We start from the raw sequence: 22,194 nt of genomic DNA, 5'->3' as shown, positions 1-22,194 counted from the left end.
TGTCAGCATGATTCATGTTTTCTATGTTTATTGAGAATAATTTTATTACACCTAGCAACATACAGTCAACTACATACATGATGCAAGGTTTTTATTTATTGATGGACTTTCTTACAGCTCTGCACTTTTATCACTGTACATATGATCCCTCTCCTCTAGTCAGTGTGATCTGGAAAATAAACAGATTCATTCAGGAATCAAACAATATTCAAGCAATCAATTATATCTATCAAACACACCACAGTAAGGGAAATAAACAATGTGTTTTGCAGTTCTGTAACAGGTTTGCCCAACAAATCGCTCAATCATAATCATTTTGATCTATTAATCATCAGAGATTTTAGTCAGCATTCTGTTATGCTATTATACATCTGAAATGAATAATTGTTTGCCATATATCATCCAATAGCCTTTGATATAAATTACTTAAATCATTCAACTGCAGTTTCCCCAAGAGAGTGATATAAGCACAGCCACCCTTCATGCACAAGGACTGTAATTTAGACTGTCTGTCAGCTTTCACTGTCTTAAATTATTCAGCACTTGTGCTAATCAGGCACCCCTCAAACACTGAAAAATACAGGATTTGAGCATTAACTAGAATGAATGAATAAAAAAAAGCTCAAGTACTTACTTTGGTGACCTTTTGTGACATCTGGACAGCCGACAGGCCTTGCCACCTGCAGTTAGCCATACGCAAAAGAGTGAGAAGGGCAATTGAATATACAGTCATTACAGTGTTTTACAAAGATGTCTTTCAGAGTCGCACTTACAGCCGATGACCATAATGCCCACCACGAAAAGCACTGCTGCAATGGACAGTCCAGCAATGCGCAGGGATTTATAATCTGCACACAAAACACAAATCAAAGACTCAACCATAGACACAACAGGAAAGAACATACACACAAAGAATCACATGTAGCTTCTCACCATAGTTGAAATCTTCATCCCACTTTGGATCTATAGAAAGTAAAAGCAGGATGGAAAGCATTGAATTACATTTAAATGTTAAACAGAGGGAGCTTAGACCAAAGAAAAGAGAGCGAGAGGATCAAGAGAGAGCACGACAGGTCGACTGGTCCCGCTGACACGCTGCTGATGGTGTATCAAACCCTATCTGTGGTAAGACAGCACAGCATGAGGACACACACACATATTGTATCTTCTCGCATGAGGTACAATCGAGCATTAATCTGTTGGCAAGAGAGGAAGTGAGGAGCTCTGTTCTACCACTCCGCCATGGGCTTTGTTTGGAGGACAGGGGATTATGATAGTGTCAAGTCTGCCATGAGATAACAATACAACTGCAATGCCTGTGGCAGTTAAGGTAACTATGGAGTAGGAAAAGATGTTCGATACCCCAGGCAACATTGCGATGAGCTGCATTTTTGGTGGTTTTCACAGTTATGGATGGAGAGGATGTCACTGCAGATGCTGAAAAATATAGACGGTGAAAACATTAGTTTCCTTCACTTGTTTCCCTTTTCCCTCTGTATTTAATATACATCATATAATACACAGCATATAAAAGCATTATTGTATATTTTGGACTGTATTTGTTTTGGGACATATCGACTCGTTATATTTGCCATATGAGTCCGTACATAATTGATTTCAGGTACATTCCTGTGTTTAACAAAACAAATGATTGACTTTTTGGATATTTCAGGGGAATGGCTCTCTAAGGTAACCTTCTAATGCATATCAGTGCACTCTCACTCTAGTTCTCTCCCTTTATATGTCAACAAGTACGTGGAGTTTAACATTTTCTAATGACCTCATCATCAGTTTTAAGGGAGACAACTTACTGAAAGCCTTTGTTATTGAGGTGACGGGATGTTCTAGCTAAATGCAAATGGGTGTTCAAATATGTGAAGGAGATGCTGCAAATGTGTTACCTGGAGTGGGTTGGAACTTTGTTTTTGGTTTGGTTGTCCCCTCATTGGGAGCTAAGGGGACAGAAACATAACAATCACATGAAGTTGAAATGATGGATGTCACATATAAAACATTAACTGCACCCCGGTTTACCTGTGGAAGTATTCCTTTGTGATGGGGTGGTGTGGACATTGACTCGGGTGCTGGTGCTACTGTTCTTGTTTGTGGTTAATTCAGAAGGCAAAGTTTCCGGTGAGGAGTCAGCATCTCTGGTGACTCTGATTTCCACTCTTCTTCCTGTTACATCAAGATAGCAACTGATTCACATGAAACTCTTACTGACAGGGAGACGTCAGCCTCCAGACCAGAGAGGCTGCAAAGTGACATTTCTCCAGAGAACGAATGCCGTACCAGTAAGAGTCGGAGCAGTAAGAGTCGGAGCAGTAGGCATCGTCGTATTGCTGCTCACAGACGGCATTTGATCCGTGGGTGTGGGAGTGAGAGCCCTTGACACTGCGAGGGAAATAAGAGACACCTTTTAATCACCCAAAACACAAGTCAGATTAAGCTGCACAGTGAGGCCTTGATACAGTAAACTTTACAGTGAGAATAGAGAGCAGTGTTGTTTACCCCTGTGATTCAAACAATGCCGTGATATATTCCTGCCAGAGGCCAGACTTGAGAATGTCTGGCCATGCCGGCGAGACAGGGACCCCGCAAATGCACTGAGAGTATGTCACAGATAAAGTCCTGTGAGTGGGGCAGTGCCACGCACACAAAGAAGTGGCTCACACAAAGCCTCTGCCTACAACAGGACTGGATTGTTGTGTGAGACTGCGAGACAGAGAGGCTGTTGTCTGTTGTATGTTTACTCTCTCAGCACCTTTCAATTAATGCCAGACCTCGACAAAACCTCTACTTTCTGAGACTAATGCCGTGATTGCAACTAATAAACCCATATGCCTGGCACATGACTAAGCGTCTGCAGTAGAGGTTTGGCTCTAGTTTTTGACGTGTCAGATATGTTGTGTGGATTGAAACCTTAATTTGGTTCGTAATAAACCTTTTTTATATTAGTCAGTTTTGAGATGTTGAGTGTGAGGTTATCTGAGATGAGGGATACACCTTCAGTTGAGAACCCACATTAAGAACCACATGAAAAAGGAATACTCTTGAATATAAGTGAATAATTCTTTTTTTTATATATACAGGACTGTCTCAGAAAATTAGAATATTGTGATGAAGTTCTTTATTTTCTGTAATGCAATTAAAAAAACAAAAATGTCATGCATTCTGGATTCATTACAAATCAACTGAAATATTGCAAGCCTTTTATTCTGATTTATTGCTGATTATGGCTTACAGCTTAAGAAAACTCAAATATCCTATCTCTAAATATTAGAATATCATGAAAAAGTATACTAGTAGGGTATTAAACAAATCACTTGAATTGTCTAATTAACTCGAAACACCTGCAAGGGTTTCCTGAGCCTTGACAAACACTCAGCTGTTATAAATCTTTTTTTTTACTTGGTCTGAGGAAATATTAAAATTTTATGAGATAGGATTTTAGAGTTTTCTTAAGCTGTAAGCCATAATCAGCAATATTAAAAAAATAAAAGGCTTGCAATATTTCAGTTGATTTGTAATGAATCCAGAATGCATGATATTTTTGTTTTTTTAATTGCATTACAGAAAATAAAGAACTTTATCACAATATTCTAATTTTCTGAGACAGTCCTGTATATATATTTTTTTACAGCTAAGAAGAAATAAATCCCGTGAAAAATAAAAGTCATTAACCATGCATTTGACAAAGAAAGACCAAAAAGAAGAAAAAACAGATGTAGAAGAAAAAAGACAAAAATAGTGAGTGACAAGACTTTTAAAGGGGAACTCCACTATTTTATTTATTTATTTTTTACAAGAAATAACCCTGATGACAACACGCATATGGAAATGTGCCCATACTGTAGTTTCTGCAGGGTTAAAAAAAAGAAAGAAGTAATAACTTGGTCTCGGCTACAACAATTTTGACCATTCTATTTAAAAAGCTTCTTCTTTGCCAGATACCAATTTGATGGCGATTTCTTTTGGTGCTAATTAGCAAGCTGCACCTGAAGTGACACAACACATTTGTGTTCTTTCGAAAAATGTGTTAAACTCATGAGCGATAAAACGCACCCTTGCCCAGTATACACTCAATGTCTCAAAGGAATATATATTAATCTTATGATGAAATGCAAGGAAGCATTATGTAAATGATAACCATTGCTACGACCGCTCCCTTCCATTAGAGGTCTGGGTCTTGCTGTTTGTCTTTCAGGCTGTACATCATCAGCTGTTGACCCACACCTGAGCCTGGTGGGAGTGCCCGCTATAAAGACACGCCACCTGAACATGGAGGTGGGTTGCTCCCTTGCCTGTCTGGCTGCGTGTCATTGGTGCAAATTTGTTTAGTTACTTTAAGTTAGTTTTGGTCTTTGAATAAATGTATTTAATTGCTTTTCCCTCATTTGGTCTCCCTTCGTGATGCGGCCTTTGAGGCGGGTTGTAACCGCTTAATCAAAGGCATCTCGATGCAGACAGATGCTGCTGTAGCAGCAACACCTTGTGTTATCATGCACAAGTAGAGCTAGGCCGTGTAGCCCAGGGAAAATATTATCAACTTTAAATTGAAACTTTAGTGCTTCAGTTTTAAATAATGCTGCTTAATTTGATCATTTATATTTTAGCATAGCATTGTCCTGTTGTTGTGACTGCTGTTCATCAAAAGTTACACAGACTCACGTTAAGACTCAACACTCTCACCTTTAAACATGACAAACAGGAACCAGGCCAAGTGGGTAAAATACATCTGAAAGAAAAAAACACGAGGTGACACAATGATGCAGAAAGTATTAACAAAAAATAGTATGTCAACTGGTGTCCAAACAGGTTGAATTTCAACTTGTGGAGCTTTATCACAACGTCTTAAGACCTGCAAAAGTAATTCAGGGCCCTTGAAATGTTATAGGTAAGGAAAGGTCAAACAATATAAATGCAGACACTTGATCTGTTGCAGAGGATTGGAGCAGATACACAACATGCACACAAAACATGTGCTCATGAGCACACAGGAAGAGGTTTATTCACATTTTTTTAGCTATGTTCATAATGTTATACTTGTGTAACCAGAGCATTCGTCCAAGGTGAACATAACTCAATGATAAATTAAAGGACTGAAGCAAGAGAGCATTCACTTCTGAACATTTTTTGCAGTGCAAATCTAGCAGACAGGAAGGAAGTTGCACTTATTGAGGTTTTGCACCACATGGCCACATCTCCTTCCTCCTGAAGCAAACAGGCAACATCTCACACAATCCTCATGCGGCATGGAAAAAACAGATTCCTACTTTAAATGTCAACCTTTAGAAGATACACATATCATAACTTAATATTGTTTTTCACAAGTCATTCGTTAGAAATAAGTGATCGAGGCCGCACATTGTGTATGCAATCCGCCCACACGTGTCTGTGTTGAACTTTTTGGCACTATTGATCAAATTTCAATGAAAAAGTTTGCTACTGTCACCAATTAAAAATGGCATTGGAGGATGTGTCAAAACAACTCCTTTTACCTAAATGGAAATCCTGTAGGCCTTCTAGTGAGCGACATACTCTTTCCTCCCCCTCACAACATGTTGCCCCTAGCTTGAAACAAAACACTATACACAAACAGAAGTGAGCAAAAAAGCTATCCGATATCGCAATATTGTACAGCAATACAGAGAACAACAGCTGCCAAGTAGATACAAAGAGAGGCAGGTAGAGTGACGGATGGAAGTCTGGCCGAGTGGCTCAGTTTGAATCCACCCTCAGCAGAAAATGAATCTGGATCTTTGACCTATCCCGGTGGCAGCTCATCCTCCAGGCGTGGAGCAGTGTGACAGGTGAACGTCCGCGCCCGTCATGAGCTGCGACAGCTCAGATTAGCAGGTCATGCCAATCTTCATTTCACTCCAGAGCATATGTCAAGATGAGGCCTGTTTCCCTTGGGCTGTACAGCCGTCTTTCCCTTCCCCTAGCCTGACCTGGCTGACTGTCACATCGAGCATCAAACTCACTCTCTGTCTGTCATCCTCCATCAATCTCTTTTTACTATGCCTTACCAAACACCCCTCGGCCCTCTGATATTTAATCACCCATCCGAGCTCTTATGCTTACCTTGGTATTCATCCTGTGAGGTGCCACAGATTCATCCGCGGTGCTTTCTGCTGTTTGTCACTTCTGAAAGGCTGCTAACCAGCCACACCCATGTGCTCACCATCACAGCTTCCTCATCCACTCTCGCTCGCCCACTCAGTCTCATGGCATGGCCTCCTCGTGTGGCAGTGTTTCACCCTCCCTCACAGCTCAGTCACTCAGCTCTGCCGCTTCTCTTCCTACTTCATTTCTGTATAGTACACTGTCTTTTACTGTTTGTCATCCTGTCGAGCCGTCTCAGTCGTTCTGCAGTTTCATATAATCGTTTTGACCACGAGTCCATGCGTCATTTGTGTCATAAACAAAAAAAGTATGATCTAGTTGTAATGAAAAACGGTTGATATACTGAGGAATGCAGTACACGTATTGGAAGCTTTTTTGCTTCCTGTTATTGGTGAACAGTTTTATGAAATATCCTTTCCTTAAAATGTCAACATTGAAGATGTTCTGAAATATGTGTGGCTGAAGAACTTTATTCTTTAGTTTGAATACCAACCTTGTTGACATGCAATAGAAGAAGCTATTGTATTTCTTCAGTACAGCATAAAGAAAATAATTTTTTTAACACATCAAACTAATTCAAATATTATCACAGAAAACATACACCACTCCATGTCTTTCCTATTTAATTACACTTAATGGTTTGTAAGTCACAGTCTTAAACTATTGCTTTCAGGCAGTAGTTGAAAGGTATTTTTCTGTGTGTGTGATTTTGACTCCACAGCATTACCCAACTGAAGAGGACAAATCAGCTGTTACAGAAGACAAAGCCTGCAATTCATCGACACAAGCAAAGCAGTCTTTGTCCAGAGAGGACAAAGCTGGATGCAAAAACATAATGTAACATGCTTTTGTACACTATGTCAGATCAGACTGCCAGAGTTTATAATAATAACAACAGCTTATTTTTCTCCATTTGTCATTTATATATCTTGTTGGAGTGTGTGCGCATTTAAGTGAGTGAAATGTGCCTACATATAGGAAATAAACAAATAACATAACTTGAAAAAGAAAGATATATTTGTTATATGCTGAATATAATGCTGTGTACCTTTGGGATACAATACTAGGAGAGTAATGCGTGTCTGGATTTGAAATGTGCTTAATAAAGCCTGCACTTCTTCAAATAGAGAATAAGGTGGACTGTAAGTGTGCATTTAATAATGATACAAAGCCAGAACTCAGTGTCCTTGGGCTCGAGTAGCATATCTACTTTCCATGATTTTATCTTTACTCCAACGTTTCCATGTGGTCTGGTGCCGATGGCCAGTCATCAAACTCATCTTTAATTTATGATGCTCTTTTAGTTGCTCTCAGATCTGCTCTTATCAAAATTAAAAATGAATTGTTGTTTTCACTTCCTAGTTATCTTTCATGGACTCGTTATATTTATTCAGTTCTATTGTTTCATCCACATCGAGGGTAAATTACATCCTCATTACTGACAACAGGAGAGCACAGCCGCAACAGGAGTCACGATAACTGCCAGTAAAATCATGTTCTAGTTTGTAAAACATGTGGTTGCTTTTGATTTGATTTCTATTTAGTTCAAATTATTAGAATCCAAATAATGAGAGCAAAGACAGGGTTTGCAGACATTTTTGTTCAATGAGTCAGCTCCCCACTGGTAGCACAACCCATTAAAGTGATAAAGGAGTATTATTCAATTTCTTATTTGTTTTCCAAAATAAATCGTTCAGGCGAGGGATAAATAGGACGTGAGAACACCGAGAGCTGAGGTAATTAAAGTCCCATATTTGTTTACCTTTTGACTTAATTGTGCACTCCTGCAGCCTGAATGATCGAGCTCCCCTGAGATTCTTCTAAACTCATCATATCAAAACATTCATGAGGCAAGTGAAGAAAAATAGAAGTTGACGTACAGTATTGAGCTGTCAAGCTTGCAGTTTAGCAGATTACCGTTCTTGCCTGAGCCGAACCGATGCATCGCGAGCAGGCTTTGGTTTGAACACTGCAGTCATCTTGACGGGAACCTAAACAATTGTTCCGGAATGAGACAAACACACCTTGACAGCTCCCGATGGAGACGATCCAGCTTAATTGAAGGAACACAACTCTTTGAAACATTGAGATTTGTCTCCAGGCCATCGAGGAAGCAGAATATTGGAGGTCGTACACATGTATGGACAATAACAACAACATCCCCAGAATTTAAACATCAACTCTCTCAATTAATGTTTCCTGTGTATTTTTACAGTAACACAAACAAGAGTGATGTGTGAAGGTTGGTCCTGATCAAGAACAAGCCATGAGGCAGACCCCATCCATCTTCATCAAAAAGGACTCGCCGAAGGAAAAATACATTTTTTATATACACAACTCTCATGTGTTGCCTGTGCTGTGTTTCTGTGTGTTGTCCGTGTTCTCATGAGACTGATGTGATGAATTGTGTGTGAGGGAAAAGCAGAAGCAGGAAGCAGAACTAGGATGCTTGCACACGGCTGTGTGTACAGATGTACGCTCAGTCACTATTTGCGTAATTTATGGCGATGAGAACCTGAAAGAACCATAGAAACTTTGAGGACGTTTTTGATGTCTGCACAGTGAAGACTAAAAACCAAAGTTACACAAATACACAGAGCACTCGAACCGTGTTATTGTCAGACGGGAAAACAACATCTATGTTTTCTTGTGTTCTGGAGGTTCTTTGACTGCCGTGGCAGCAGCAGTCTGTTTAAAAAAAATACTTTAAAGCTGTATATACACACATAAGAGACAAGAATGGCTGCGCAAGAAACATCTTTTTGAAACTCTTCTCAAAACATGCATTTCCTCAGCCACGCTCGCAGCATGGCTCCATGGATGGAAATGGTGTCCAGAGTGAAATATCTCAGTAACAATTAGATAGATTGCCAGGAAAGTTGTGACCTTCCACCTTGCACGCTTGGATTAGATTTTTAGAATGAGTTGATTTTGTTCTTGTGTAAACAACTTTGGTTCTGTAAAGTTTTCTATAAACACACATTATAATCATTGGAAACTGCAGGCTGTGGTGTAACACTACACAATGGACTGTTTTTCTTTTAACGACAATTAAAAAACTAAAGGATATCAAATGAAGAGTAAAGTACATTTCTTTCCAGCAGTCGTCACAGCAGCAGCTCAGCCCAACACTCCTTTTTTAACTGTCCACTTTCAGTGAGACAAATTCCCTGCACGCTCTCTTTCTCTCTCTCTGATACTGTAAATTGAACTTAAATCCAAGAGAAAATAGGATTAGAGTCTGGCCCCAGATATGGCTGTACCTCCTGAAGACCTAACCATGCTAAATACCACTCAGTACAATCCCACTGCAGGGATTCCCATGGACTAACTGTGACACGCTTTGTATCAGAGAGAGGGGCGGACGGCCCACTGTTGTCAGGTTCTCATCTGGATACATGTTTTAAACATGTTGACATTGGATGGGTCAAAAAGGATGAGTCTGATTGGGTGACACTGTGAGTCTGTGCTGCTTTTGCCCCAGTGCCACTGTGAGGGTCAGTCCATTTTTGTCTCTAACTGACTGATTCATGTCTACCTGCAGGCCAAAGAAAACTAGAACAAGGTTGAAGGTGAAAGAACAAAGCAAGGTCCATTAAATAAGATCACAGAGGAAGAATAAAATAAGCTGGTGTTAAGTCAAAAGAAAAAGCATATACAGTAGCATTTTGACTCAAATCTATATATACAGTATATATTTTGAAAATCTTTCGGGCCATTGTAATTTGCTTCTAGTCAGCTTCTTTGGTTTCCCATACTTTATTGTTGGTCAACTTAGTCTGAGGAATGTAAACAATATACACAGAAGAACTGAGAGTGAAATACTGTTTTATAGGACATTTTACATCAAGTGTTTCATTCTACACATGTGACAGGTACATTCAAAGTGACTTGTGAGATACAATTCAAAAGGTTTCCTATTAAATATCTGCCCTACATCACTGGACTCAATGGCCGCTGTTGAATCATAAGCCCTGTCATAGTTGATTTGTCTGGTCTGACCTTCTGATTCTAGACTAATTCGCCTCGTAGTTCAAAGGGAAGATCAGAATCTTTCCGTGGTTGTTGAACATCCCTCACTCTTTCTGCTGCCTGCTGAGACAGATTGCATCTCAGTTACCATTACTTCCGTGATAAAGCTACAGCACACACACACACATATATATATATATATATATATATATATATAATAAATATAAATAATTTATAAAATAAGAATTATCATCTTTTTAGTTGACAGACCTGATGGTAGGTTGGTAGTCTCCACTCGTTCCCTCGATGAGGCAATCTGTGGTCAAACAAGGTCGAAGAGGAAGGAAGAGGGGAAGCCAGGATGTCCTGGTACAGATGCCCGGCTCTCACGTCTTCATACACATGGCTGTGAGAGTCCACATGGAGGTGGGTGACACCTTGTAGCATATTGAAAAGCATACGCAAAACATGAATAATTGCTAGGGGCTAACAATAAGAGAAATCCCAAATTACGCCCAGGCTTTTTGCCACAAAGCTCAAAACAACAACGACTGATTCAGTTCAGATTGGCTTGGACTGCAATATGCTTTAGGACATTAGGTGTTTACTGTTGCCTTGTTTACTCAGAGATATATTTGTGTCTCACCGAGCTGACGCGTTTCCTCTGGGATTTTACTGAGAGGCGGGACATAGTCACCGGTCGGGTAATAATAACGGGAACTTTCCTGAAATTAACAAAACAGAGGAAATAGTATCAGATTAGCTTTGACCTTTAGTAACTTCAGGTAAATGCCAAAGCCACATGTGTTAGCATCAGTGCCAATGGGGCTGAAGGGAATTCTTGGAGGGCTCGTTCACCCACATTGTATTATCACTAGGCTCTAGAAAGAGATAGAAAAAGAGAGAGAGAGAGTAAGAGAGAGAGAAAGAGAGAGAGAAAAGGCCTAACAGAGATGAATAAACTTGCTGTGAACCTTTTAAATTAGAACTACTGAAAAAGACAGAAGATTTAGTTCCTATGAAGATACAGTCGTTGCCAGTGAATATGCAAGTGTAATATCTTATAAAGATTTATGACCTGAGATTTTGCTGTTTTCAATATTGTGATGACTACCTTGTATTAGGGTGCAGGCAGAAATGTCTAGGTCACACATGCTAAAGATAATCTGTATTCAAGGCCAGATATCACAACAGGGAGAAGGGAAATTATGCATTTGCGTAATTTAGCCAAACCAACACTGACTGGTATGTACTGTAATCAATTAGTGGAAGATAAAGCCTTCCTCTGTGGGGATTTGAGCTTTCATTATAGCACAGGGCTATCAGTTTCCTTCTACCTCGCACAACAGTTTTCTTCAAGGTTCAAATCCTTGTTGGCCTTTTTAAAGTACAAAATGATAATTTCTCTGAGATCGATGCACATTTTGAATGCTAATTGTTAGGTATTGATTTGTGTTCCATCTCTATGCACAGCTAAAGGTTCCATTAGTTTATCTATCCATTTTGCTTTTTATGGCTGAATTCTCCACTTCCTCTTCTGTCAGATCCCATCACCCCCTGTCTAACCTCTTTCCTCTCCTCATCTGTTTACTCAGCCCCTCTGTGTCTCTGCATATTTTCTCAACGGCCTTTTTCTCTTTGTCTCGTCCCTCTTTTCTTTCTTCTTCCTCTCTCCCGCTCGTACCGCTGCATAGCTCTCGTAGACATGGCTGTCTGTTTCAGATCCGGAGTCGACGAGGAGGGTGCGCTGGGCTGTAGCGTTGATCTTTTCTCTGCTCTCATACGTGTTGGAGTTGCTTAAAGTTGACTGACTGGACCTGGATAGGAAAATCTGATTACTTTTTACTTGTATTGATTTTTTTCTAATTGTTGTATCCCCTATATGAACTACCAGAGATGCAAAACACTCAGCACACATAGCAGCTTTTTTGCTGCACACATTCATTTCTTAATAACAGTGCTTCACGTGGCACATGTACAGGTTTATTGAAGGATTGTGGGGCACGTTTGATGACACTAATATAAATAGATATTGACAGAGGCTTGTTGTTTTGCGTGCCTGGCAGTTTTAGAAGCTGGGTCAGCTAAAAGACAAGATCTTTGACTTCTTAAAGTGGATTGGATGTGTGTCTCTTTATTACTCCTACTGAAGGGCCTTAACTTACCCCCCCTGCTCACTCTTTTTTCCATCCAACACACTGCCTCCTCTCCTCCCTGCAGGGAGAACAGAAGCAGGAGGAAAGAGGCTTAGTGTTAGGAAATTAGAACTTGAAGAGAAGAGCATCATCTCATAAGCACTGAAATTGATCGGAGCAAAAAAACACAGGGTCAGAGAGTGAGAGTGAGAAACATATGTAAAAACCAGAGAGCAGAGGGCTGTGAGGAATGAAGAGTAACAAATAAAGAGGGAGAACCTGACATTTAGACTGAAGAACAAATAGAAAGAGACAGAAGGAGAGATGGAGAGAGGACATAACGCGAGCAAATGAGATAAAAGATATGGACAAAACACAGAAGTGACAGCTTTGAAGAATGAATGTGGCAGGAGGCAGAAGCTCAGACAAGAAGCAGAAGGAGAAGAGACAGGATAGACAGATAGAAAGAGAGACATGGAAAGATGAGAAGAGAGCAAGGCTGGGCTGACAATTGCATCATGGTACTGGAGTAATCTCTTTAGAGCTATGCTGAGGAATCGGGACACGGAGGAAACACTTTCACATCGGTGGACACAAAGATCTTTATGGTTACCTGTCTGGACTCGCCTCTTTTTCCACCTCAATCCAAAGAAGCAACCCAGGGAATTAAATACCAGCAGGACTCCAAACACCACTGTGATCACTTCTGTTAAATAGGCTGGCAGTCCACTTGCACCTAGTTTGACACAATTAGAAACATTATCCCAACGTCTAACAGTGAAAGTCAAAAGAGAAGTAATATATACATTTTGGGATAACAATGGCGGAGAAAGGCCCAATTCCTCTATCCATTGTCTGTATTGATTATAGACTATCAGAGGGGAAAAGGGTATGGGTGGGCACCATGACCACTGCTACTCTCGTAGAACAAACATTACCAGCCTTGGAGGTGCAGACATTAACATGGTTTAGCCAAATGAAGCTAGCTGCTGTGCAAACAGCAATTTCCAACTGCCAATAAGAGCTTTTGCTGGAGGTTGTGATAAAGGACTTACTCTGTGAGACTGAGTCATCATCTGTGAGGACTTCTCCTAGGTCTGGCCTCTCTGGAGAGAAAGAGAGGGAGGAACAGAAACTTACATGCCACACTTCTGCACAATGCACTTATGCTCATGTATTATCAGCTGCTTGTACATTACAGTCCTTTCAGAGTCGAGATGGGGTTACTCTCAACTGACCCTTGGTGGTGATGGTCAGTACTGCATTGTTGTCAGCATAGACGCTCTCCCCCATTGCATTGAGGGCATTGACTGAGAGGTTGTAGGTGGTGAGTGGCTGCAGCCCAGTGACAGTGAAAGTTGTTGCGCTGGGAGGAAACACGTCCATGTACAGGAAACTGGTTGACTTATCCCAACGGTATCTGTCAACCAAAAGGCACTGTCAAGTAATTATATTGTCATGCAAGAATGTCATTCTATCACTCTGATGGTGACCGTGGCTCAGGATATGAATTGATTCATCCACTAGTAAGAACATCTGCAGTTTGATCTCCGGTTCAGCCCGCATATCAAAGTGTCCTCCTAGTACAAGAAAGGAGCTATATCGAGTCCATTTACAATCCTTTCGAGACATCTCACCTGATACGAAATTTTTGCCAGAGACCACCATTAAAGCCGGGGACCCACTCCAGAGTGACTGAGTCGTGGGAGACGGCGAGTTGGCGAAACAAAGAAGGAGGATCTGGATGATCTGAGAGGGGAAAGGAAACGAGAAATGTGGAAAAAAGCAAACGTGTTCTCGATTTTGAGAGAATACTGAAGAGCAGAAACCCTTCACTCGACAGGTGGCTATTTGAAAAGGCTTTAGGTGCTAAGAAATGGAGATGTGTGCCATAAGATAGTCAAGTGATTATATCTGCAGACTCTGAAATAACACCTGAGGCCCAGCTGGCCCACAGGAGCGTGCCTCTCCTACAGCCTCTCTGCTTTGGAGCGGTTATAAATAGACACATTGATATTACTGAGTGCAGAGCTGATGCATTCTTGATTGAAATAGGAGAGGAAGAAACATGTTTTAAGATATTCTCACATTTCCCGTTATGTTCGTATTTGAAAACACAATTATTATTATTAGAACTGTGTATCAGAAGGACCAGTGATAACGGTTTACCTGAGAGCAAAACACGTTGGTTGTATGGGTGGACTTATACATATTATGCAAATATTATGCAACGAACTAGTGAAGAAAATTGATTATAATGGCTAATGACAGCACAAAAAGAAAAGAAAAGATGAAGACAGATAATCCCCATAGTCGACTTGTCTGAAAACCTCTGTTTTAACAGCATATCTCTTCTTAACCACAGTTTTTTCTATCGAACAATATTTGACAGCACCAGGTTGGCTTTTCCTATCCTCATCAGCTTTTTCTTAAGGTTGTGCCATGTTATATGAATGATCAGGGCAGATGGCTGATCCATCTCAGAACAAAGTGGCTGATTTGTCCAATTTATTTGACTGAAGTCATGCAATAAAGGATGAACCCTCTTGATTATTATCAATATTGTGAATACAGATCAAAGGAGGCTAACCAGGCCTTCAGTCAGGCACTGCTTCAGTCAGGGCAGTGAACAGAAAGTGGATTATTTTGCATATGGAGCATGGCGAAAAAGAAGGGTGGTTTTGAGGGCAGAGGGAGGGATAATCAAGGAGAGAAGGAGGAGAGATAGTCGAGTAGTATCCCCTAAGAAGGGGATGCTACTCGTCTCTGGCTCCAGGCTGCAGCCCAGTTGGCCGAGTAAATAATTTGCACTATCAGCTCTACTCATAAGATTCAAAGAGGTCAGCCTTATTTGGATTTTGTCTCCTTCATATCCAAAAAGCACTATAATGAAAAAAGAAAGCCTCTCTCTTGCTCTCGAGCTTCAGAATTGTAAGAAGACATATACGATCTGTTATCACTGCGTCAGATTAATTATGAATATTCACAACACTAACAAAGTAACTGGGGAAAACCAGGGGCAATATTGGATGATATATTATGGTTTTCATAGTAAACATTAAATGTGTCCATTGATGGCTGGGGGCCTTCGCTGAGAGCAGCAGGACTGTGTTGATAATGGCGGTGGTGCAAGGATACACTGGCCGCTTGAAGGCAGAAAAGTCTACGCATGCCGGGAGAGCAAAGCGTATCACTGCAGCATTATCTGAGGAGGGAAGTACTGCTCTGGGCAAAATGATAAGGTAGAGATAACGGAATGAAGTAAGTTGCTTAAGGGCTGACACTCAGGAGCAACAGCTTTCTCCAGTATACTGAATTCTGCATTTTCAATGGCCCTCCCAAACTATTCTAATGTTGCTGGAAAAAGCTGATAAACCGTGGACAAAGCAGCACAGACACAATTATTTGGAGATGCTGCCAAATTACAACCAAAGGAATAGTTTGTGCTCCACTGCCCACTACGTGATATGCATAATCCCTACTGCCGTGTGCTCTAACCACTGACTGATCATTTGCCGTCAATTTAAAGATGCATTAGGCCATTGTTGACCACTAAGGGGCAGACAGAAAGGTCTGCAAACCATTACGAACACATACACTCCTCTCTCGTGTGTCTTTTCATCACTAGGCGCTTGACTTTCTTCACAATCAAAAATAAGCTCTCTGCCATTTGATGATGTGTCCGTAGCATGCACTTTGCTTGTTTGATGGAAAGAGCTATTTTAGTTTTTACTGTGTGATGATGAAAATGTGAAAAATTGGAATATTCTTATTTGGAGCCAGTGTTTTATTTGTCCATGCTGGGCTACTGTCGAAACATGGCGGCCAGCTCAGCGAAGACGAGTATGTAAATAAAAAAGGCTCATTCTAAGGTAACAAAGACCTACATTTCAGGTGATTATACACTTAAGAACATATACTTATTAATATGATCACAATTATTCTAACAGACCCCCTTCAATTGACCATATAGTGTCTATGTACGGGCCAAATCACCCAAACAAAAACGGCAGCTGAAGCTTTGTAGAAACGCGAAGCAGGTTGTTCATTCTCAGTGGTTTGGCATTAGGGACCACTCTACCCAACAGAGAGTCATTTGATTCAATTGGAATTTAAAAAAATGTCATTGCTGTCTAGAGAACACTATATGAGAACATTCTCTCTCATCTGAAGCTAAATGAACAATTCAAAGACCTATTGAATCATCCAATAAATGCATATCTACAAGGTTTCTTTTTTCTGAGCACATAAAAAGTTGACGCATCAGAGGTGCATGGTTACATCCCAGAGATACACACCCGTACACACAGAAACCATAGAGGTATAAAGATGAAGTACTTGTGCTGACGAGCTGGATGTCAAGCGTGTCTTCCCCAAGTGAGTTGCGAGCAGTGCAGCTGAAGATCGCGTAGTCCAGAGCTGCAGTCACATTTACCACTCTGATTGTGCTGGTGTGGAAGGAGCCCTCCCTCACGGTCTGCTCCTCATACCTGCAGCACGCATGTACACAAACACACACCCACAGCAAGAAAGAGATCAATCCTGAGCGTGCAGACAGCAGGGATTGTGATGTCCTGCGGATTGCACTAAATCCCCCAATTTCACTAATCAAAGAAGCATTAAACAGGTATTTGCATAGCAAAAAGGGAAGTATATAATGCAATAAATCTGGATTCAGTGGTAAAATAGCAAGAAATAGCGAAAGAAATATTAGAAAATAGTTGAAACCTAATCTAGTTGTAAGGATTCATGAATATGTAACCACATGCTGACAGTAGCACCAACATTTATATGAGGGATGCAGGGATGCATTTCTGTAGGAGAACCCTGGAAGTTAGCATCTCACTGGTTATCCTCAAAAAAAGATACATTTGTACAAAGAATTTTGGATAATTACAGAAGATAAGCTCTGTAGCAAACACATGTTAATTTTTTTATAACACGTTTTTTTCAACAAGACAATCTTCACAAATGAAAATCACTGAAATAACTTTGGAAGCCGAATGCAATCTGCAGAAGTAAAAAGCTGATCTTAGGCTATAACATTATCACAACAAGGCTGTAAAATAGGCCCAGTCGGCAAGACTCTAGTCTCATTTAGTCTCACGTGGTAGACACCGCCTATTTTATGATATTAAAAGCTTAAAAATTCACGAGAAGCACATCTATTTAAATACCGAAAATCTCTTTAGCTTGCGTTAATCACAGACCGTATTTCAGGCATCGAACCGAATCTAATAACACCTTTGACCTCGAGACGAGGGAACCGGAAGTGCAATGATGCCGACTTGATTTGGGGTTTTAGGGACTCATTCCTGCAGCACTCCATCGTGAAAAATATATAATACAATAAACAAATAACACATAACATAATGCATATTCATTGACCTTGGGTTTGCAAAGTCCATGCGTAAACCTTTTTTTTCCCAAGAGAAGTCGACACGAGGAATGCCTTGTGCCCGGCACGCTAGCTCAGCTGTAGAGGTCCCATCCCCTCTACTTGCTACCTTCCTCCACTGGGCTCCTTTCTGAAGCTCTGGTTTGACTTCACAAGACAGAATGGGCAGGAAGGTTATTTATGCAGAAACGACAAGACACAAGTAAATAGTTTGTTGACGAGGAGAAACACATGTGCATGTAACTCTCCATGTATGTTTGGTTTCCTTCTGATACTGAGAATAAATACTACAAACTCACATTGCACCACCAGCTGCACATCAACAGTGGCAGGGGATGATATGCCATTACTGGCTGTGCACCGGTAAAAACCAGCATGAGCCCGAGTAACATCATGGATAGTTAGAAGGCCAGATTCTTCTTCCTGGGTCTCCTGTTCCATCTCCACCTCCTCTTCTCCCTGCGGAAGACAAAGTGATGGGGATAAACGGCCGACATCAGCTCTCCCTCAAAACACACTCCCTTCCTCCTGGGTGAGGGCTCGAGTAGGGGTGGGGGGCTGTGCGAGAGCAAGGCATGCAGGTAGACAGTGAGGGAGAGTTGACTGGGAAACCATCGGGGCTTGAAGAGGGGCGTTGGGGGAGAGAGGACAGAGAAAGATAATGCCAAGGGTTGGAGAGCTTCAGGGAATGAGAAAAGGAGGGGCTGTGCAGGTTGAAAGGGGGAGACACAGTACTGCCAGGGGGGTGGGTTCGACCGGAGAGGGGCATCAGTAAATACAGAGACCACACCACATTGACAAATGTGCCCTTTAGTCATGCAGCAGTAATGAAAGCTATTTTTCTGGATTTGGGCTGTGTGTGGAGCAGGAAGAGGTGGGGTGGAAGGATAGTTAGAGCCAGTGAAATATGGTGCATCTGTGCATTTAGAAAGGCCTGTGATAAACAGTAGGAATAGATACAATAATAGAAAGAAAGCCAGATAAATGAAAGATAATTCAGGGGATGACTGTGTTTCTCAGTCTATGTATCCAAGCGCTCACCAGCCATTTCCAGGAGAACATGTCAGATATAATGGGGTTGGCATCTGCCACACATATCAGGTCTGCTGTTTCCCCCAGGGTCACGACCACAGGGTCTTTCTCTGCCTTAACACTGGCACCATCTGAGTAAGAAAAAAGGACAGGGCTAAAGCAGGACCAAAGGTTAAAATGCCAACTCGGGATAACTCATTTGCCAACCCATTAAACAGGCATGCTGCATTGCTGTAATTACTCAGACACTTTTTTTTGCTTTTGAACTTGTTCATAACCCTGTCTTATTGGCCTCTGTGTTTTACACAATGCCATTAACCTCTCAATATGTTGGGGGATAACAGATGCTTCTGCAACCAACCTGAGAATTGGTCATTTGACCCAGAAGGCCCACTGGATGCACAACCCCATGTGGACAATGACAGACCGCCCAGGTCCCCTTTCTTCATTAAGTCCCGTCTCCTTCCTGATTGCATGGCTCCTCTTCTTGTCAATATTCGCCTCTTACTCACAAGTGTTATATACTTCCCATGGGTGCCATGTACTTGCAACAATAAGGCCATTAGTGCCAACTTGTCGAAACTTGTGTTCACACTTGAAGAACAGTGGTGGGAACCACCAGAGACACAGACCTCTGAGTTGGTGAGATCCACCCATGTTAGACCTGCTAACCGAGACCGACATAGTAAAGTGGGCTACACCGCCACCCATAAGAGCTACTACAATCCTCCATACATAATGAATATCTACAACTGTCAAGCCCAGTCGGATCAGGACAGGAGAATCCATTAGGCGTGTACCATGGGCTTTGGTGAAGCAGGCAGACCTACATTTCCAACACTTCCATTATTAAATCATCAGTATCGGGGCAGAAGGCCTGGAGCTTGAGGCTGGGCCTGGGGCAGCAGTGGAGACGTACGGCCTAATGACTGTGGCATGTTTGTGGGGTAGGGGCTGAAAGTCAATGCTGATATGTGTGTCAGTGTGTGTGGATGAACTGAATGTTCTGATACTTGGCAGCTTTAGACACTTTCAAAAACATGAAGCCAACAAATTAAAATCCAATGCACAAAATAAGTAATGATATGCAACAAAGAATGTGCTCATTCTCTGTAAAGATAGAAGGCCGTTCAACAGAGATAAATTATGTGGTTCACTTGTGACTGACACAGCCTCAAGGTATAACTGCAAATCTAGCACAATATAAAAAAGAGTGATAAATCATGAATGGATGGAAGTCAAATAATAGATTGTTTCTCATTTCCTATTTTGTTCATTTTTCCTCTTCTATGTGCTTTGGGGTATTTAAATGAATCCACAGGAATTATTGTCAATAATTAAACTGGCTTTTAAAGGTAACTCTAATTGATTATTAAAGCACATGGAGAAAAATGCAGTCATAGTGCAGCTGCCACCTATCTCATCTTTAATAAGTAATCTACAGCTATGGGTATCCACATTTGTACATGTAGTACAAACTTTGAATGATTACCATCCCGTAGAACACCGTCTTCAACATAAAATACAAAACACTCTGAACATGTGTGTGGCCACAGGATGCATGTTGGTCCTTACACTGAACATCCAGCATGATGGAGATTTGGTTGACACCCTCATCATTTGAACACTTGATTTTGTAAACTCCAGCATCTCTCCTCGTCACATTCTTGATTACCAGTGAATTCTCATCTGGCCAGTCGTAGTGCAGATTCCCCTCTTTTCATAAAACAATAGAAAACACACACACACACACACACACACAGAAACACAGAAACACACATGCAGAACAACGGAAAATTAGGTATTCATGACATGCTCATCAGCTATGTGTCCGCTGGCCACTGGTCTCTAAGTGACATCTAATCCTGCATTATTGATTGGCCTGGCTGGATTCCCAGATCAAGCCAACAATAGGATGTGTGAGAGACACCTCCTGTACCACAGCAGTCACAATGTAATAGGTAGGTTTAGATACAGTCATGTTATGGTGTGGGCTGCGTATGATGGAGATAACCGAGTGAACATAGAAGGAGCGTGGGTGCAGCAGGGCCCTGATGACAATGGCCTGGAGGAGAAGCCAGGTTTTGAATCGTTGTGTTGTATTCAGGGAGACAGCAAACCTCATTTAGACTGCATACATTAGACCCATAATGAGAATCACATTTGGCAGGTCCCATGCTGGCTAACCTGCCATGTTTTATTCAGACCCTGAATGGCAGAGCTGAGTGCTTACTTGCTGGCTCAGCTCAACTAGGACCTGGTTTATAGAGTCATCACACAGCCCTGGATCACCTTTGACCAGCTTCTCCCTGTGGTGCAGCCACATGCAGGAGACCTCCTCTGGGTTAGCTGAGACCAGCAGTGGGATGGTTGCCATGTCATCCTCCACCACCTGGACCTGCACTGGCTGCTGTGGGCTGAACTCTGGTGGGTCTGACACAGAAACAGAAAGCAAATTCAGTGACAGTATGTTGGATTTACTCGAATAATACATGTGCAGAGGCATAAATACAAACTCCGGCACACATAATGACAAGAACCAGCCAGAGCGAATACAAAGACACACAAAACATGTTGAGCATGAAAGCAGAAAGAGACACTAATGAGAGTCAAACCAGTAGAAAGTCGACATCCCACCAGTAATTCCAAATCCAACCAACTTCACATATTTAGACGACGGGGGTAGTGAGAGGGACAGGCATTAAAACAACGAGTGACAGTACTGTTGTCCAACTGCAGCTCCGCACAAACACACAGTGACATTCCTTCATGCTCATACACAGTACCGAGCTTTGAAGCAGCGGCTGGCTGCTGCCTGTGAAAAGGCATCAAAGACAAACATGGCCATGCAGCAAAGCAATTGCACAATTAGGACACACTGCCACAGAGCTCAACAGAACCACCAATCGCAAACAAAAGGTTTCAGGTAAACAAAGAACACACACGTACGATAAGCTGACATTTCTGTGCAAAAGTACACCAGTAAAGCAGCTTATATCGGCACCATCGTGGATCATCATTATGCATCGTTTAAGGTTTTATGCAAACCACAGCTCTTGGTCAAACGCCAAGATGAAAGAAGGGAACAGACCAGGAAAGAAGGAAACACAGATGCAATTCGTCTTCTACTTACAAAGCACATTGAGTTTGAAGAATGTGTTTGCCCCCTCCGCCAGTACTTGACTGTAGGCCTGGCAAATGACCCTCTGGTTGTGATGGTGTGAGCTCAGATTGAGGGAGAGGGAACTGTGCACTGATACGCCACCAAACTGAGCTCTCCTGGGTGGCTGCTCCACACCCTGCAATCTAGCACACACATTGTATTCAGCTAAACCAGGGGTGCCCACACGTTCTTATATATAGCCTACTGCTGCTGAGTGTCAGCCTGTAGTGTCACAACTCATCCTCCACTCCAGAAGAGTTCAGGTGAAACAGAGTTGAGTGATTCAACCTCAATGTCTTCCCCAAATGGGTATAGTAGCACATGAGTGTAGCGACTGGCTCCAGTAAAGTAAAGTCTTGAAAGTG

At 41.6% G+C, this 22,194-nt stretch overlaps 2 protein-coding genes across 2 annotated transcripts in view; both read right to left on the bottom strand.

Moving 5' to 3' along the window:
* Positions 1-76: 76 nt before the first annotated feature.
* On the bottom strand, positions 77-6,271 carry fxyd5 (FXYD domain containing ion transport regulator 5). Its single transcript, XM_056444625.1, has 10 exons — positions 6,088-6,271; positions 4,693-4,738; positions 2,293-2,394; positions 2,035-2,178; positions 1,902-1,952; positions 1,363-1,437; positions 934-963; positions 774-848; positions 635-680; positions 77-169 (listed from the first exon to the last, which is right to left on the bottom strand). The coding sequence occupies exons 1-10, from the start codon at positions 6,097-6,099 to the stop codon at positions 160-162; spliced, it is 591 nt and encodes a 196-aa protein (XP_056300600.1). The 5' UTR covers positions 6,100-6,271; the 3' UTR covers positions 77-159.
* Positions 6,272-9,940: 3,669 nt separating this feature from the next.
* The window catches only part of nphs1 (NPHS1 adhesion molecule, nephrin), a 36,396-nt gene continuing 24,142 nt past the window's right edge, over positions 9,941-22,194 (bottom strand). The window contains exons 14-29 of the mRNA XM_056444710.1: positions 21,800-21,972; positions 20,959-21,099; positions 20,242-20,382; positions 18,676-18,797; positions 17,934-18,093; positions 17,625-17,781; positions 16,575-16,726; positions 13,874-13,985; positions 13,475-13,656; positions 13,292-13,342; positions 12,850-12,972; positions 12,267-12,315; positions 11,786-11,918; positions 10,748-10,826; positions 10,372-10,538; positions 9,941-10,221 (exon numbers count right to left, since the gene is read on the bottom strand). Of these exons, the coding sequence (XP_056300685.1) occupies positions 10,141-10,221; positions 10,372-10,538; positions 10,748-10,826; positions 11,786-11,918; positions 12,267-12,315; positions 12,850-12,972; positions 13,292-13,342; positions 13,475-13,656; positions 13,874-13,985; positions 16,575-16,726; positions 17,625-17,781; positions 17,934-18,093; positions 18,676-18,797; positions 20,242-20,382; positions 20,959-21,099; positions 21,800-21,972 (2,023 nt within the window). The 3' untranslated portion in view covers positions 9,941-10,140. The remainder of the gene's footprint in view (positions 10,222-10,371; positions 10,539-10,747; positions 10,827-11,785; positions 11,919-12,266; positions 12,316-12,849; positions 12,973-13,291; positions 13,343-13,474; positions 13,657-13,873; positions 13,986-16,574; positions 16,727-17,624; positions 17,782-17,933; positions 18,094-18,675; positions 18,798-20,241; positions 20,383-20,958; positions 21,100-21,799; positions 21,973-22,194) is intronic.

The sequence above is a fragment of the Pseudoliparis swirei genome, chromosome 22, assembly GCF_029220125.1.
Source record: "Pseudoliparis swirei isolate HS2019 ecotype Mariana Trench chromosome 22, NWPU_hadal_v1, whole genome shotgun sequence".
Taxonomy (NCBI): domain Eukaryota; kingdom Metazoa; phylum Chordata; class Actinopteri; order Perciformes; family Liparidae; genus Pseudoliparis; species Pseudoliparis swirei.
This window is presented reverse-complemented; position numbering and strand designations above follow the sequence as displayed.